A 19,347-nucleotide genomic window follows, 5' to 3' on the forward strand; every position below is an offset into this window, starting at 1 on the left:
TTTATTTATTTAGCACAGGGTCTCGCTGTGCAGGTTGGACTTGTAGTGATGCTCCTGTCTCAGCCTCTCCAGGGCTGGGATTACACACGTGCACCAACATGCCTGTTTTAGGTGGTGGCCAGTACATATCCGGGGTTCAGGGCCCTGCAAGGCATGCTGTACTGGGGATTGAACCCAGATCCCTGAGCTTGCCAGGCTGGCACTTAGACCACTGAGCTATGAGTAGGAGATGATTTGGATAATTTGAGCACCTCAATATATTATAAAAAGAATGGAGTATGACCCATTGACATGACTAAATCCATGATTTTTATGGATGTAGGTTAAAAAATCTTGAAATTTAATGAGAGTTAAAAAAAATCTTGACATTTTGATGAATCTACCCACAATGTATTTGTAAAGAACAAAATGGAGGATGCTGCCAAAAATTATCTGAACTTAGTAATGTAATAAGGGTCATTTATAATGAAATTTGTTGAAATTTTTTAGCAGTTAGAAGAAAAGCATTATGATCTGCCAGAGATACGTAGATGAATTTGATCATTAAGAATCACCAGAAAAGCTCAAATTGTGGGGCATTTTAATTACATTGGCTTTGAGTTTATTTATTTATTTATTTTTAAATCTTTTTTTTTTTTTTTTTTTTTTTCCTTTTGGTGGTACCAGGAATCAAACTCAGGACCTTGTGCTTGGCAGGCAAGCACTTATTCCACTGAGCTATCTCCCAGCCCCAAGCTCTTAAAAAGTATTGTAGTCATGGAATCAAGGAAAGACTTAAAAGAACTGCTCCATAATGCAGTAGAGATGACTTCCAGCCATGACCTTGGGTTCTCAAGTGACAATTCTCAATGTGACATCATGAATGTCTTTGGGACTCATAGGTAAGAAATGGTCTTTTTGGTCAAAAACACAAGGAAGAGAGTGTCTCCATCTTAAATTTTAGTTTATCCTTGGATGCCCCTTTTCTTTCTTTCTTCCTTCCTTCTTCTTCTTTTTATTTTTTTAAACTGGATTTGAGATACCACTTGCGTTTAATAGTGAAAGAGCCGTGAACACCAGGCATAAGTAATTCGGCACAGTCATAGGGGATACAGTACTTGCACTTCCAAAGTCATTTCTTTAGTGGTTGAAATCCAGTGAAAAGAAAAGTGAATGGCTAGCATCTAGAGACGCTCAACTTGGATCTGCACATATTTCTTCCCTACTGGTACCCAAGATACTGTAAGATGAGCTGCCCCTTTCCTTATTGTGAGTGCTCTGAGTTACAAAAATGCGTGTTCATGGTCCAGTGAGATAGCTCAGTGGTCTAAAGCATCTGTAAGTTTAAGCAAGCTTGAAGGGACCACCGTTTGATCCCTGGCACCACATGCTGCACCAGCCCTGCCCCCAGGGTGGGCTGAGCTGGCTCCCTGCCTCCCACCCTCAAAAGCTTGTTCAGTTTAGATTCCAAAAACACAGCCAACAGCCAAAGATACGTTATCAACAGTCAAGGACTTTTAGTGCTCCACCCCGCTCCTCCCTTAACAACTCTGCCCAGCAACCTTTTGTGTTGCTTAAACTAGCCAACCACGATAGAGTATGAAGCTTCAGCTCAGCCAATAGGGGAAAAGGTCAGCTGCTTCTCACTCATTTGGGATAAAAGGAGCCTGCTGTGACCTGCTACCTCATGCTTGTACACAAGTAAAAATACAGAGTCTTGTGGAGACCCCTCGCCTCTGTTGGAACGCGTTCTGTCTAGCAACAACAGTTTGTGTGCGGGGGCTTATTTCCATCATGAACCAATAAGATGGTTTGAGTATAGCTGTATAGGAGAATCATCTTGTTTTTAGGAAATAGATGATAAATATTTCAAGTCGTTAGAAGAAAGTCAACAATTTACATTTTTACTGTCATAACATTCTTCTGTGATTGTTTAAAAACGATATCAGTTGTGGGCTTATTTGTAGAGTTATTGACAGTAGGCATATGAAAATGTGCTTTGTATCATTAAATGTTATGAAAATCCAAATGAAAACTTCAGTGAGACATTGTTAATCTATCTTTTAATAGTTAAAATGAAAAGAAAGATTACATTATGTGTTTTTAGTGATTTGTAGTGACAGTCATTTTCCTAGTATAACTGAGTAAGCCATTTGAACAATTCTTTGGCAAAATTTGCTTAAAATGAATGCATGTGTATTCTTTAATTATATATATATTAAACACATATGTTTAAACACATTGGGATACCAAAAAGACATGAATAGGCATGTGCATACTAGCTCTATAAAATAGCCCATACTGGAAGTGACTCAAGTTTTCATAACCATATCAAGGGAAAAACAGATTGTGGAGTAGTCCTAAGTGAAATACCATTAGTTTTTCATTACTATAGAGACATAATTGAACCTGGTGTAGAGATGCACATCTATAATTCTAGGTACTTGGTAGGTAGAAATAAAAGGATCTTAAATTTCAGGCCAGCCTAGGCAACATAATCGGAAGATTTCATCTGTAAAATAGGAAACATACGACACAGCTATTAACTATTCAGAAAAGAAATTGTTTTAACTGACAGTTCTGGAGGTTCAAAGTTCAAACTAGGTAGTGTTGGGTCAGTGGCTGAAGACTGCCCCAAGGAGTAGAATGGTTGCCCTAAGAAAAAAAAAGATTGATCTGAGCTGAGTGATTGTTGTTCTATGAGAGTGTAGATCGATGTGAGTGAGGAAGTAGGTTATTGCTTCTCTTTGTCTGCTCAAGATTTATCAAGACTTGCACTTCGGTAGTAAACGTCCCATGCCAAGCTTCCGACGCCCTCTGAGTCAGCAGGTGCTGTAATTATTAACTACATCGGCCTCCTTTCCCCATTGTTGAGGGCAATCGCAAACACCGACTCAAAGTGCACAGTGAACATTGGTGAACCCACTTGAACTGTGTCTCACCTCCAGGGCAGGACACAGGACGATCCCAGCCTCAGTGTATCTCCACACTCGTGTGTCCTGGGCTGAGGGTATGAGTCTTCGAGGGCCAGTCTCCTCAACCTAAATGGAGGAAAAGTTTACCTTTAGAGACTGAACAGTGACAAGATGAGTGTGAAAAGTTTTTGTAAGTTGTCATAATTCTCCTAAACATGACCAGTAAAATATTGTTTAACTCATGCTTCTACAGGCTTAATTTTTCTTACTAAAAGAACCTAAAAATGATCACATTAATCTATTTTGGACAAATGTGATGATTTTGTTGCAAAATATACCTGTGCATGAATATTGTCATAAATTATCTACCATTTTATATTATTTCAGTGATATTATTTATTTACTTAATTTATTGAATGTATTTGGTTCAGGGCCTCACTACGCAGCATGGACTCATAGTGATCCTCCTGTTTTCAGCCTCCCCAGTGTTGGACCGGCTCAGCACACCTAGTGGCGGTGCTGGAAATGGAACCCCAGATCCTGTGCTTGCCTAAGCAGGCACTTGGTCTGCTAAGCTGTCTCGCCAGCCTAATTTCGGTGATACTTAGATGCTCATGACCACTGAATGTCTCCCTTATTCAGATCTGCATATTTCTGCGCTTTGGGTTTAATTATTTCCCTGTCTCCCATTCTTTATCACACTCATGCTACTGTTCTGCAGTAATTTTCCTTCCTTGCTGTTTCTGACAATGACAGATGAAATATGATAGACTCTTCCTGCCTGGAGTTGCCTGGGAGGCAGGGGCAGCCAGTTGAGGGCCAGTCCTCTGCACTCAGTCCTCTGAGCCTGGCTCTTCCTGCAGTACTGCTGAGCCAGTTTCACCTCTCCAATGATGGAGAGCAGACAATTTGATGTATCATTTCTTCTGAACACCTCTGGTTGCGTTATCCTGGGAATCAAGGGAGGGGCTTCCATTTAAATATGAAGCCAGTTGCTTATGAAAAATTAAGATGGTATTCTTTCAAAGTGAACAGTGTTTGACCTTTTTTTGTTTGTTTGCTAAAAGTTGGTCACAAAGTAGCTTTTTAGTACAAGCCATAGTATACGACAAGGGACACCAGAAGATCTCAATTCCAACCTCTGTTTTCTACTGATGAGCTATGTGACTCAACAGGCCTTCTATTCTCTATGTATCCTTTCCCCATGTGAATTTTTTTTGTTACAAGAAGCCCTTTACCTGTAATAATTAGGTCTAAAGGGTCCCCTCTATCCCATTTCACATTCAGAGGTAGGGTCTGCTCCGAAGGGGCAGTCCCCGGGCGGGCATGACTTGCAGCGTGCATTCTTGCCCTGGCTTCTCCATTCTCTCTCTGCTTTAGGGCTGCTATGGATTGCACCTCTTTTCTTCCATCAGACCCTACACCAGGTCCTTTTTGCCTTGGAGCTAGCTGACTATGGATGGAATCCTCCAAAACTGTAAGCCAAAATAAATCCCTCATCTTTGAGGTTTTACTTCTCTGAACTTTTGCCCCACTGATGACAAGGTTGACCAAGACATTGCCTCCTAGCATTTTAAAAATTAATGGTGGAGAGGACAGAAATTTATTGAGCTAATATCTTGGTGTATATTTACTCAAAATATATGTTTGTTAGTTCTTTTAGAAAATCTATAATCTTAGTTGAACATAATAAATATTTAAAAAGCCACTTATCGAAGACAAAGTGTCCTATGGTTTGATATCACATAGCATATTTTTGTATACAAATCCCAGAATATACTGATCCCGCAAATAGCTATTAACTGGGGAATCCAGAATTTTTAGCGACTTTCTTGTATTAAATAATTTCCTTCAGTGGCTCTGAGTCATAGCTCCATTCTGGATCTGCCTCTTTTTTTTTATTATCAATAGATAGGTCCCAACCCAGTATTATTAAACCACATTCCGTAGGGTGGGCCTTTGGAAGACAGAAACAAGACTGAAGAAGCTTTGCTTTTATCTTGGTTGTGAAGTACAGTCCACACAGAAGGCTGTATAAAGTCACTTGGCCGGTCAGTCGCTGTATGTGTCCGTGTCAAAGAGAATTTAAATGATCACAAAGCAGTGTGCAGAGAAAGTCAGAGACTCTTCTGTGACGTCCCTGTCAAAGCTATTTCCTTTAGTCACGAGGGAGTATAAGACACTTTCCAAATGGGAGACACTTTACAAAACTCTAGCCTATAGTCTTCAAATGTGGCAAGGCCAAGGAAGGACCGAGGAACTGTTCCAGGTTGTGGTTCATTAAGGAGACACGACAACTAGAGTGTGATGGAGGGTTCTGAGCCTTTATAAAGAACTTACTGGTGACATACTAGTGGAAACAAGACAGAAGAAACAAAGACTGGATGGTCATTAATGCACCAGTATCCATTTCTTTATTTTGAAGGTTGTATTGTGGTCATGGAGGAGGATTAGCTTGTTCTTAAGAAAACATACAAAAAAAAAAAAAAAGAAAGAAAGAAAGAAAGAAAACATACTAAAATATTTCAGGCTTAGAACTTCAGGTCAGGAATTCTCACTCAAATGTCAAAAATAAAATTTTTTGGACCTCTGTACCATGTGACAGAGGCATACTGCGGTTATGAGAATAATAACGCTAGGGCTGCAGAGACAGCACAGCAGTTTAAGGACCAGGGTTCAATCCCGGTACCATGTGCATGCTGGTCCCACCTCCGAGCACGCCAAGCTGGCCACCATGACCAGGTGTGGTGGCGCACACCCAGGATCCCACATGGAGGAGGCTGAAAGAGGAGGATCACTATGAGTACACAAAGTTAAAAAATAAAAAGAGCAGTAATGCAAGATATCAGGCGTACGGGATCATTTCACAGGCCTGATACTGAGCATCTGCCGTCTGACCTGGGAATTCCAGCCATGTCCTGGGAGTTTCCAGCCCTCAAAGCCATCTCGGCACAGCGGCTTATTTCCTAAGCCTGAAAGCTCATCCTTGCAGGAATAGCATAACATTCCTCTAGGAAAGAAACCCCTGGCCACTAATTCAGACTGAATACAAGCTGGAAAAAAGCAGGAATTTTCCCCTAAATTTCGGGTAGAGTCTGAAAGACGTTTTTGGTGATGTGACTGTTGAACGTATCCTGCCTACGCTCCTGGCTTGCTGTGACTATTTATTTTGTCAGCATATGCTCCAGAATACACTATTTGGACACTGATGATGTCGAAGATCATCTTGAGTGAATTTGACCAGGGAAAATGGTCACCAGTGGAAACCTGGTCTATCAAGTTTACTACAAATCCTTGAACTTGATAGTCTTCAAATTTTCTGTATATTTGTGATTTGTTAAAAGTTAAACTAAAATATATACTTGTATGTGTAGTTACATATATATAAATCAAATTTACACCAGTTAACTCCTATCCGAACTATATGAGCTCTGCACAAAAATTCTGATATTGCCAGTGGGCATTTGAAAAAGTTTTCAGTGTCATGAAGCGTCATGGCACTGAAGTTAAATTATAAGGAAATATTATTACATATTAATTAAAATAAAAGCAATAATATATTAACATTGGCAAGAAGCTGAAAGAATTTGAACTCTCATAATATAATTATAAATTGATTAAACTTTTTTTCTTTTTTTTTTTGGAGGAACTGGGGATTGAACTCAGGCCCTTGCGCTTGCCAGGGAAGCGCTTATTCCACTGAGCCATCTCCCCGGCCCAAATTGATTAAACTTTTAGGAAAATTTTTGAAAGTAGTCTCTGAAATAAAACATGTATATCTAGTAATTATGTTTAGCCATGTAGTGAACAGAAATCCTTATATTGGGCAAAAACAGGAATATTTTTATATATTGCTAGTGAGCTTGGTGAATAAGAAATCAAGAAAGCAATCTCATTCACAATAGTTTAAAAACATCTAGGACTAATTTTAAACAGTGAAAAACTACAATAATAAATAGTAAACTGATGAAAAAAATTCAAGAAGACACACAAAAATGGAAAGAATCCCATGTTCATAGATTGGAAGATTTATATTGTTAAATAACTATATATCCAGAGAAAACTACAGATTCAATTTAATCTCTGTCAAAATACCTATGACATTACTCACAGAAATAGGTAAAGCAATTACAAAATCCATATAGAACCACAAAAGAGCCAAAACAATTCTGAAAAAAACAACAACAAATAAATGAATGCAATGTATATCAAGACACATCGAGGGCCGGCCAGATAGCTCAGCGGGTTCAAATGCCTGCTTAGGCAGACTCAGGGACCGGAGTTTGATCCCTGGCATGCTGTGCAGACCCTGCCCCCAGGGTGCACTGAGACTGAACGTGGTGGTGCACCTGCAATCCCAGTGCTTGGGAGGCTGAAAATAGGAGGACCATTATGAGTGTGATCTGTGTAGTGAGACCCTGCAGGCCCTGTACCAAATACATTTAAAAAAAAAGACACATAGAAGAATGAAACAGTATAGAGAACCAGAATTAAGTTAACATTCTAAATGTTAACTGATTTTCCTCCCAAAGCGCCAACAACACACATTAATGAAAGGGCAGCCTCTTCAAAACAAGCTGCTGGGAAATCTGATATCTGTATGTAAGGGAATGAAATGAGGTTCCCCCCCTCTATATATAATATATATTCAAATATAAATAGACCTAAATATAACCTCTGAAACACTGAAACCATTAAAAGAAAGCTTAGGGCAAAGATTTCAAGACATTTTTATAGGCAAATGTTAAAAAAAAATAGGACCTTCAAACCAGAGTTTATCAAGCTAAGACCATTCTGATGAACAAAGAAAACCACCAACTACTAGGCAAAGAGAAAATATATGTTGTGGGAAAAAGTGAATAAAATTTTAATAATACCCTAGTAATTAATTTCTCATTATTAGGAGTGGGGAAAAGGAGGAAATGGGGAAAATTAGTTCAAAGGGTACAAATTTAAGTTAGGGAGGGTGAATAAACTAGAGATTCAATCTATAGTATGAAGACTATGGCTAATATTGTATTATATACTGAAAATTTTCTAGAAGAGTAGATTTCAGGTGCTCTTATCAGAAAAAAGGAAGAGGTAATAGTAATATAAGGTAATAAGTAATAGATTTCAAAATTTGTAGTAATTATTGTATTATATATCAAAGCATCATTTTTGCATCTAAATATATACAATAAAAATAAAAAAATGATTTCTGTAATCAATTTAGAGCAAATACAATGATGTCTTTGCAGAAGGGTCCTTTGTATAAGTGTTGCTGTTAGTGATCTAGTGCTAGGTGGCATTGCTGTGGTCCTTAGATCCTCGTGATCACTGAATGTCACTGCCTTAAGTCTGTCGTTTCCTTTGGTCATCTTCTTGTATGAGCATGCTAATGAAAGGTGCCCCCTACCCTCCCCACCCACCATCAAAGCATGTGCTCCCGTCTTGTCTGTGACCTTCTGTGACCTCCCCCTTTGTGGGGCACTACTTCATACCATTGTTTCCGACAGTGACACCAGGAAGCCAACAGAAAGCCCTGTTTTTGGAAGGATTTCAGGAGTGGGAGAACCGTGGCGTCTCTGGCCCTACGTCCCCAGTTCTCTGAAATTCGCTACCTCAGCTAAACTGAGCAAATTTCACGTTTGTGGAGACGGTGAAAGAATAAATTACTGTTTATTTTCTTAGAGAATTATGACTATACTGTTTTGTGAACAAGGTGGTGACTGTTCAGGTAACTAAGTTGGTGGGGGTTGTTTTGCTTGCTGTAGTAAAGCTGAGCAGCTGTAGCAAGGCCGCATCGCGCCGCTGTAGGGCACCAGAAGATCTCACCGAAGCGCCAGGTCTTCCCCCATGAGCTGAGCCAGCCAGGCAGGTCTCCTGTTCTCCCACCGCCTGCCTTTCTCCATTTTGTAATTAAAAAAACAATAATAGTAACTTCTGCCTTCTGGTGCTTTTGGGGGCGTTCATGGTAAAAGGTGTGCGTATTTTCTTTTAAGTGTGCATGTTTACTTAGCTCCCTACCTCACGCGCGCCTGGGCTTTCAAGCCGCAGGAGTTACGTGAGCTGTTTCATGTTCATGCAGCTGGAATCAGTACAAGACATGAAATATTTCATAAGGCTTTTGTCTTCAGGGAAAGCATCCCAGTGTCTAAGAAGCACTACGGGACAGATATCATTATATATACAAGAGATAAAGCGCACGGCTTATCATTAATGTTATAAATTCTCAACTGGTTATCAGTCTAATAATTGAGAAGACTGAATGAGTTTTGATAAAAATTGCCTCACTGACTCTGGATTCTGGAAGTGGCCCCACCTCAGGGGTTCACAAGAGTCAAGCAGTGCCTGTGTCCTGCCCCAGGCTGGCCACACCGGGATCTCCAGGGTGGGGCGGTGGACAGGGCAACATGAGTTAAGTACGCCTTGTTTTTATGTTTTCAGGGGCCAGAGTCCACTCGGAGGAGAAATCAAAGCGGGCCTCGCTGATTGGCTACGACCGCGTCGAAGCATCTCAAGTGCGTCATCAGTGACACTATAAAAGCTTTGCCTTTCAAGGTTACAGTTGTCTCGGTGAGAACAGAAGCTCCGATGGACGCCGTGGTGATCCTGGTGCTCGGTGTCTCCTGTCTGCTTCTCCTCTCACTCTGGAGACAGAGCTCGGGGAGAGGGAAGCTTCCCCCCGGCCCCGCTCCTCTCCCACTCGTTGGAAACATCCTGCAGATAGACGTCAGAGACATCAGCAAGTCCTTCGCCAGTGTAAGTAGGCTTTAAGCTCCTGTGGTGGCCACATAGGGAAGTTGACAGCTTTTCAGTAAAATAAGTTCCTGGAGGCAAAATATTGAACTATGCTACCATAAGGCAGGTGTTCCCTGTGGATGATTATTTTTGTTGTGTCATCACAAACCATGGAATGATACATTGCATTGTCAGCATGGAAATATTGAAGTTGTAAGGTAAATCAAAGTAATAAAATGCTGCTACCCCTTTTCATTTCAATCATTTGCTATTACTTTTTGCCTAAGGTGAATGGTAATAAAAGTGGTTTTTTTTTTGAGGATTTTTGCACCTATGTTCATGAGTGAAACTGATCTGTAATTTTCTTTTTTGGTTGGATCTTTCTCCATTTTCTTTTCTTTTCTTCCATAATTTTATTGATAAATAGCAATGAGACAGTTTCAAATCAAATTGGTAGGACAGTTTCAATAATTAACACATTGCATACATTCTTCCTAGTGGTTAATTGCTGTACAAGATGCGGACTTGATATCCTATTTACAAACACCATTAAAACAAATCACTCTGTTCATTAAGAGAACGTAACTATATATCTAGCCTAACCACTTTGAATACACAGATACAAAATGGACATTCATCTGTATCCCCTTTTTTGTTAAGTTCCGTTATATGAATATTATAGGTGTGTAAACTCAGCAAAATATTCTAAAAGAGTCCAGTAGCCCATAATAGTACTGGGTCTTCTGCTTGATTGGCAATGTCAGAAATTGTTGACCTGAGTCCCCTACAGCTCAACATAACAGCATGGCTTTACTTCTTATATTTCGTTTTTATACTTTTCTGCTGGATGGTTAAGACCAAGGTAAAGCTGGACCTATGCAACAAGAGTTGTAGCTTTTGGGTCTGATAAGGTCAGTGAAATCCCCTCAGGATTTATCCTGAGACCCTGTACCTCAGATTGTAGAACCTTTGTCAGTGTCAGCCGTGTGGAGGATACGTATGAATGTGCATTTTGTATCTGTGTATGCAAAGTGGTTAGGATATAGTTACATTCTCTTAATGAATAGAGGGATTTGTTCTAATGGTGTCTGTAAATAGGATATCTTGTCTGCATCTTGTACAGCAATTAACCACAAGGAAGAATGTATGCAATGTGTTAATTATTGAAACTGTCCTACCAATTTGGTTTGAAACTGTCTCATTGCTATTTGTTTCTCAATAAAATTATGGAAAAATAAAGAAAAAATAAATTAGAGTCATTGGAATGATATGAACATGCATTAGGATGATCTGTCTGTGACCTACAAATGCACCGCAGGGAACCTACTTTGTGTGTGTGTGTGTGTGTGTGTGTGTGTGTGTGGCCGGCTGAGCGCCCCTGAGGGCAGGGCTGGCCAGGCGTGCAGTGCAGGGCTTGAGCGCGCTCGGGCACCTGCCTAAGCTTGCCCGAGCAGGCGCTTCAGACCGCGGAGCCGGCTCACCGCCGGAGCCTACTTCTGCTGCTGCTGTGTGATCTTCTTTCCTATTTCTAGTTCTCCAAAGTCTACGGCCCCGTGTTCACCTTGTACTTCGGCACGAAGCCCACCGTGGTGGTGCACGGATACGAGGCGGTGAAAGAAGCCCTGGATGGTCACGGAGAAGAGTTTTCTGGGCGAGGCAGTTTCCCCATTGTCGAGAAAACCAACAGCGGCCGCGGTAGGCGCGCGAGCGCGGCGCGTTTCCAGGCGGCGGCCGCGCGCGCCGTCCTCCGCCTCCTGCCGGCCGCCTTCTAGCTTCTGTCTCCCCTTCCGCTAGGAATCCTTTTCAGCAACGGAAGGAAATGGAAAGAGATCCGGCGCTTCTCGCTGATGACCCTGCGAAATTTTGGGATGGGGAAGAGGAGCCTGGAGGACCGCATTCAGGAGGAAGCGCGCTGCCTGGTGCAGGAGCTGAGAGGGACGCGCGGTGCGTGCGCTCGCTGTGCGGCGGGCTGCGCCTGCCCCCTGAGGTCCCCTGGCCGCGCGTGCGTGCGTGCGTGCGTGCGTGAGTGTGTGCGTGCGGGGGCAGGCGTGGTATTCTGGATGGGAGTGGTCGGCCCTGGGGGGGGGCGGGGGATTGAACTCAGATCCTTGCGTTTGCCAGTCAAGCGCTTATCCTACTGAGTCATCTCCCCCGCACCTCAAGGGAACGTTTTTGTATCTGTCTTTGTTATGTCGGGGTGCAATGACCGGGGTGCAGTAGGGGTGAGACTCTGATTTACTTCTCCCATTTCCTCTTGTTTTCAAAACAGTACATTACAAAGACAGGAAGTTTTGAGCCCCATTTAAAACAATTGCTCAAGAGTAACTTCTTTTTACGGACTGATATTGTGGGGTAACTGTTCCAGAACATTTGCATCAGGGAATACTTACCAAGTGGACCTGTTTCAATGATTTGTTTTGTATTTTTTTTTTTTTTAAGGGCAGGGTCTACGGGGTGTTCAGGGTCTCACTACTAGATTGGATTTAGAGTAATCCGTCTGTTTACAGCCTGCCAAGAGCTGGGATTACAGGTGCGCACCACCACCATGCCCAGTCTCAATTGCCATCTCAGCCCGCCCGGGGAGTGGAGCCAGCACAGCAGGCCAGGGAATCGAACCCCAGGCCCCTGCACCTGCTTGCCGGCGCTTTAATCCGCTCAGCTATTTGGCCAGCCCTTGTTTCAATGATTGCATCGCATGTTTTTTTTTTTTTGGGGGGGGGGAAAGTGGCATGTGCTGTTACTTTATGGTCCATACTTTTTATCAGCTTTAATGTCATATATGGGTTTGTTGAAGGCCTGTGTCTTCAATTTCTGCCATTAGCAATGTTTATACTTGACTTATTTTCCTAGGCATTTATTGTTTATTTTATTTTTTTGTGGTACCAAGGATAGATCTCAGGACCTTGCACTTGCCAGGCAAGCACTTACTCCACTAAGCTATCTCCCCAGCCCTTACATTTATTATTGAATCCCTCAACAATTGTGTTTTCTTTGTAAGCAAACAACTGTCAGCTGGTTTAAATAATTTTATTTACCACTATTATATTATTTTATACATCATGACTAAATATATATCATGGCAAAATTGTACAAATGTACAAACACTAAGGTATGAGATAATTTTAAAACTGGATTTCAGTGATTAGTAACTGTTTACCGTGCTTTCCATGAGTGTAAATTGGCTTTGTTGTAAGCTTTTCACATATTCCTCCTTGGTCTTTGTATAATAATCATGTGTTTTCTTTTCTTCTGTGATACCAGGGATTGAACAGCAGCCCTGTCTCTTGTTAGGCAGCACTTATGCTGCTGAGCTATCTCCCTGACTTTTTTTGTGTATTTTAAATTAAAAAAAATTTTTTTTGAAGTTTTCTTTATCTGATCATCCCTTGGCATCATGGTGCCTTGCAGACCCAGGGAGGAACTCTCCCTCTGGGCGCTGGCTAATTCTTAGAAAGCGCGCGTCTGGTGTACAAACCAGCTCATCCAGAGCCCATCCTCACAGCCACTTCCTCGACCAGAGTCTCACTTGCCACTTTAAGCTCATTCGGCCTTGGGTCATCCCAGGCCCCTGCACTGGAGATAAGTAAGGGCTGTGCCACTGAACAACGCCCACTGAAACCTTCAAGCTGGCCAATGAGACTCACTCTGCCACGGCTGATCCTCAGTGAGGTTCTGTGGAGTGGCTTCCCCGTGTTCCTTGGCCCCTTTGGCCAGCCCTGGTGCTCTGCAGGGAGGCTCTGCCTACAGTGGTGTGTCTCCCATGTCTATATGTTTTGGGAACCCTGAGCAACCAACAATTATTTCCATGGTTTTCATCTCTTGATTTTTTTTTTTTAAATGTACTTAGTACAGGGTCTACAGGGTCTCACTATACAGATCAGACTTGTAGTGATTCTCCTGTTCTCAGCTTCTCAAGCTCTGGGATTACAGGCACAGATTACAGCAGTCTCAGTTGCCATCTCAGTGCGCCCCGTGGCCGGCGGCATGCTGTGGGTCAAACCCCGAACCTTGTCCCTTCATCTGCCTAAGCAGGCGCTTTAATCCTCTGAGCTATCTGGCCGGCCCTTTTGTCTTGATTTTTGACCTCATCTTATTTGAGTTAAAAACAAAATCCCACATGCATCTTAAAACAATTACATTTTGTGCTACATCTCTTAAGCTAATTATTTAGCCCTCCCCCACAGCTAGATTTACGAAGTGCTTATCACAATGTGTCTGACTTTTGGCATTGATTCTAAATTGCAAATCAAATTTCCAGTCTGTCGCTTCATTTAGGAGAGATGAAGTGAGAGACTGGAAATTTGATTTGCAATTTAACACGTATATACTCACAGAAATCTCAGATTAATTAAATGTCAAAGTATTTCTTATCTTCCAGGGTAAAATATGAGCTTTTCTAGGAGTTTAGTGCCTTTGATGTTTCAGTGTAAAGGAGCCTGACACAAGCGCCGCCAGCCTAACAGATTCCTGTTACTTATTCCCTGCTGTTTCCTCATCAGCTTTTCCTTCCAGACACCATTGTTGTTCCCAGGTTCTGAGGTGTTGGGGGTTCCTTTCAAGAGATTCTTTCTGGGTTCTTCTTGTCCTGAACAAAGACTGGGTAAAATAATTGTGAAAGGCAGCAAGCTTTACGTTTATTAAAGGAAGGAAAAGAAACGTGCTCTGTAGAGCAGGTGTGGCACAACCAAAAGCAGGAAAGCAGCGCAGGCTGAGAGGGGACCACTGAGAAAGAGCAGGGGCGCAGCGCCCCTGCCGCGGCCTTGCCGGCCTCCCGCGCCGCGTGCTGACGCGCGGTCTAGGCTGGCTTGAGTTCTCGCCAGAACAATTCCGAAGGGCACTTTCTGATTGGAGCTGCTTGTGTCTGTGTGTGTCCTGGCGCACCCGTGCCCAGTCGGGTGCCACACCCTCGTTTCCTGCCTCCTGTATCTATGATGCGTGTTTGGAGGCGTGGACACAGAAAAAGTTTATTGATGCTTTCGCGGCAGTGTTTTCCTGTAAGTACAGCCTATACACAGTTTTTTTCTTTGCTTTAATTTATTTTCTGTAAGATGTTGGCATTGACCTAAATTAATGTTAAATTAAAAAAAAATCTTGTAATAAGAATAGCTATTTATTTATTTAGGTCCAGGGACTCACTATGCAGCTCAGACCCGGGATCAGCTGGTATGGGTACCACGGCATTGAAGCCTGGTCCTTGCAGTTGCCAGGCAGGCGCTTAGACTGCTGAGCTATCTCCCCTGCCCTAACAACAGTATTCTGATGATAGCTACATAGGACCATATCCTTGAAATCCATAAGAGGGCAGGCTTTAGCCAAACAAATTAAATATGAGCCTGGTGCTGGACAGAATTTTTTTTTTCCTCCTTTCATTATTGAAATCAAAAAGTAGAAAGAATATGTTTATCAGTTTAATATTTTGTGTTTCCCTTCTCTGTGATTTGAATTTGAAATTAAGATTCCTTATTTCACTTTTGGCAAGCCTATCTTACTACAATCTGTGCTCATTTTCATTTTTTTTTCTCATATAACATAGGTGGCTTTTGGCTTTTCCATTTGTTTCATCAAATACCTGTGTTTCCTATAATTTCTTTCTTTCTTTTCTTTTCTTTCTTTCTTTTTTTTTTTTTTTTTTTTCTGTTTGGAACTGGGGATTGAACTCAGGCCTTTCTTTCTTTCTTTGTCCTTTTGAGACAAGGTCTCCCTATGTAGTTCAGGCTGGCCTTGAGCTCACTTTGTAGCCCAGGTTGGTCTCAAACTTACACCAATCCTCCTGCCTCAGCCACTGAGTGCTGGGATTACAGGCCTGGACCACCATGCCCAGCTTCCTATAATCTCTTTTTAGTCTTTCTGTTAGTTTACCATAGAAATGGATTCTGCACTGATAACTTGAATTGTGAGTTGTTTTAAAAACTGGTAACTTTATTAGTTTCTTTTTTCCTCCAGAACAACATGGACACAGCTAAGAGCCAGGTACACAAAGATAGGGGTATTTATGTAAGGTAGTGAATCCCAAAGGCAAATTTTCCCAAATGATTACCAAAAAGAGCTAGAGTTGAATGGTCAGTTGAAATGTAAAGGAAAAAGTGATATGTTGATTTTAAGCATATGAGACTGATTGCTGATCAGGCTAATTCCTTGTGAGTATTTCTTTACAGACTACAATTATTGTAGCTAGTTGAAACACAGACTTTTGTAAGTGTGTCTTAATGGTCTTTTAAAAATGTCTGCACTTCCATAGGCTCGCCCTGTGATCCCACCTTTATCCTGGGCTGCGCTCCCTGCAATGTGATCTGCTCCATTATTTTCAAGAAGCGCTTTGATTATAAAGATGAGGATTTTCTTATTTTGATGGAAAAATTGAATGAAAACTTCAAGATTTTGAACACCCCGTGGATGCAGGTGGGACCAAGATTTTCTTTTTCTAGTAAAGCATTTGTGCTCACTTCTTGGATGAGTCCAAAATTCTTCATTAATGTGCATTTCTCAAACACTTACCTCAAAGATTGGCTTATAATTTTTTTTTCTGGAACATACAATTAGATTCTTCTCTTTGTTCAGAATCTGCCCTTCTTTCCTTCCTCTCCCCTCTCTCCTTCCCAAGCCCTCTCCCTCCCCGCTTCTCTCTCTTTGCAGGCTATAGCTATTTGTTCAATGATTTCTTTCAAATTTTTTTTTTAATTTTTAAAATTTTATTTTAAAGAGGAAGCAAAACAAAAACAAAGAATAAGAACAAAGACAAAGACAAAGCAACATAAAACAATAAAAATGGTACAGAATTCAAAACAAGAATAGGAAATTCACAATAGTTGTTATAGTACATAGTGTTATCATCAAATTTGCTGCTCAGATTACCAGATATGGGCATGGAACACTGGTCAAGCAATTAAAACAATAGTTCTTCTTTTCCATAAAGGAAGAACTTGGGTTTTTGTTGTCTTTTTCATTTTTAAAAAATTTATTTTTAAAACAGTAAAAAATAATACATATAATATTGGAAACAATACACATTTAAAAAAAACAAGATGAAATGTATTCAACAGTGGTTGTTGTATTACACATTACTGTCTTCAGTGTAGTGGTCAGATTACAGATACTAGCATATAAAATTGGTAAAAGTAAAAATTCTAAGCATTAGCTGCTACCTTCAAAAAAACTGATAGAAATTAGGAGTATAATCATCATAGCGATCCTGTGCATATGTTTGCATGATTTTTTTCCATTTGTCTTTTCTTTTTTCCTTTCCCTCATCTCAATTGTTTATTCCTTATGTTCAGTTTCTCTCTCTTACTGTATCTATTGTACCTTTCAGATTTTATTTATTCTTTCAGGTTCTTATACTAGGGAGACAATATGATGTTTACAGATGTGGGTCTGATTTATTTCACTTGACTCTAGCCTCTAGTTGCAGCCATTTATCTATAAAAGCTTCAAGTTTATCTTTTCTCTCGAATATTTTTAGAACATTGTATGCTTTGTGATATGTGGTCTCTGAAGCCTCTGTTCCTTTTGCTTGTGTGCAGTAGGGCTTGACAAAAATTTCCCTGAATACAGGGGTGCAGGAAAATACAGAAAGCAACAAGGAAAAAGAAGAAAGGGGGGCATTTCCTCCAGATGGACTCTGGCAGGCACTTCATGTCATAGCCTTCAATTGCTCTTTGACAGAGTCTAGAAGTGAGCAGAGGTGAAAGATTACGGTCTTCTCAGTCCTTTCTTAGTCTTTGTCTTACCCTGGGAGGGTTCCTTTTTTATTAATATTATTGAGAAACAAATAGCAATGAGACAATTTCGAAACAGGTTAGTAGGACAGTTACCATAATTAATACATTACATATTGTTGTCTTCATAGTAGTTATTCATAGTACAAGATGCAGACATGATATCCTGCCCAAGTAGCTGTACATCTGTCCTATTTTATATCTAATATATATATCTAATATATATATATATTTATATATATATTTCACTACAAAATGATCCTTCACTTATGTCCTCCTTTTTTGTTTAGCTTTGTCAGAGATGAGTATTCCATTGCCATTTAAATATTGTAGATACATGAGTTCAGCAAAATAATCTACTGTAGTCCAGTAGTCCATAATAGTAGTGGGTTATCCGTAGGACTGGCAATGTCAAAAGTTGTTGACTTGAGCCTTTTACAGCTTAGCATATTAATATAGCTTTACTTTTACATCTTGCTTTTATTGGATGGTTAAGACCAAGATTAAGCAAGACCTATATAACAAGAAATGTAAGTTTTGTATCTGACAAGGTCAGTCAAATCTTCTCAGGTTTTATCCTGAAACCCTGTACCGCAGTTTGTAGATTCTTTGTCACTGTCAGCCATGTGGATGAATCACAGCCATTGCTTGGCCAATGTGCTCTCTGTGAAAGCCTGAGAGAATGTTTTTTCTCTCCATGTGACTCTCCTTAGGCACATTATACACCATTGATCACTTTCCTCTGTGGCCCCATAATCTCCTTGGTCAGAAAATTTGGGATACCACTGAGTTACAGAATGTTACAGTACAGATTTTCTTATGTCCTGAGTCCTCACTGACCTTGAATGGTTAGGGCCAAAATGTTGGCTGTCCTTTCAGTCCTTCTTTTTCTCTAATTTTTGGTTTGCAAACGAGTTGTTAATCCTCCAGAAGAGAACATTAATGATATTATTACCCTATAACATAGGCAGTTGATGGGTTCCTATCTTTTTAAATTCATCAGTAGAAAGCTGTGTGGCTAATTTTGAGTTCCTTAGTTTTCTAAAAATACTCTTTCCTCAACTTTCCTTCCCAGGGTACAGTGCCTTAACTGTGCACTTGCTTCAGGTGACCCTGGGTTGGTTAGTGGCATTACAAGGTTTGCAGTGTTGCCTACTGTTTTCCCACCAATGTGTTATTACACAAAGACAAGTGTCTAGCTTCAGTCCCTCCCATGATCCTCAGCTAGGTTAGAACAGAAAGGCCCAATCTCTGTTCTCCAGAACCCAGAAGCCTCCGCTGAAAAAGAGCTGTCCGTGTCAAAGCATAGGCTGAACCAAAGAGGCAAGTGGGATGAGGACAAAAAACATGCCATCAAGATTTTCTACCATTTAATGTTACCCACCCTCCTTCAAAAAACTTTTCTGTTAGTGCATGTTTGCAGCATATAATGTATGTTCCTTGTGTGGAGTTGGCCTGTTCTCTCTCTTTTTCTTTTTTTGAAGAACACAAAATAAGGGCTGGCAAGACAGCTCGTGGACTAGTGCCTGCTTAAGCAAGGATAGGGAGCAGGGTTTGATCTCCTGCACCAAATACTGCACCAGCCCTACCTCCAGGCATGCTGAGACCAGGTGTGGGGTGACACACACATCTTATTCCAGCGCTGGAGAGGCTGAAAACAGGAGGATCACTATGAGTCCCAGCTGTGTAGTGAAACCCTGTACCAAATACATAAAAAAGAGAAACCAGACAAAATTTTATTAAAAAAAGTAATAGGAATTTCCTAATGGTTGTTGTATTGCATAATGGTATCTTCAAATTAGTCTTTTAGGTTACCAGAAGTAAACCTGCAATTTTATTTTATTTTTCCATAATTTTATTGACAGATAAATAGCAATGAGACAGTTTCAAATCAAATTGGTAGGACAGTTTCAATAATTAACACATTGCATACTCTCTTCCTAGTGGCTATTTGCTGTACAAGATGCAGACCCGATATCCTATTTACAAACACTATTAGAACAAATCCCTCTATT

At 40.8% G+C, this 19,347-nt stretch overlaps 1 protein-coding gene across 1 annotated transcript in view; it reads left to right on the forward strand.

Annotated features, from left to right (window-relative positions):
• The first annotated feature begins 9,468 nt into the window (after nt 1-9,468).
• The window catches only part of LOC101566883 (cytochrome P450 2C55-like), a 46,728-nt gene continuing 36,849 nt past the window's right edge, over nt 9,469-19,347 (forward strand). Inside the window, exons 1-4 of the mRNA XM_023709029.1 lie at nt 9,469-9,638; nt 11,150-11,312; nt 11,412-11,561; nt 15,856-16,016. Coding sequence (XP_023564797.1) covers nt 9,471-9,638; nt 11,150-11,312; nt 11,412-11,561; nt 15,856-16,016 — 642 coding nt within the window. The 5' untranslated portion in view covers nt 9,469-9,470. The remainder of the gene's footprint in view (nt 9,639-11,149; nt 11,313-11,411; nt 11,562-15,855; nt 16,017-19,347) is intronic.

Source organism: Octodon degus, unplaced genomic scaffold (genome assembly GCF_000260255.1).
Source record: "Octodon degus isolate 3935 unplaced genomic scaffold, OctDeg1.0 scaffold00010, whole genome shotgun sequence".
Taxonomy (NCBI): domain Eukaryota; kingdom Metazoa; phylum Chordata; class Mammalia; order Rodentia; family Octodontidae; genus Octodon; species Octodon degus.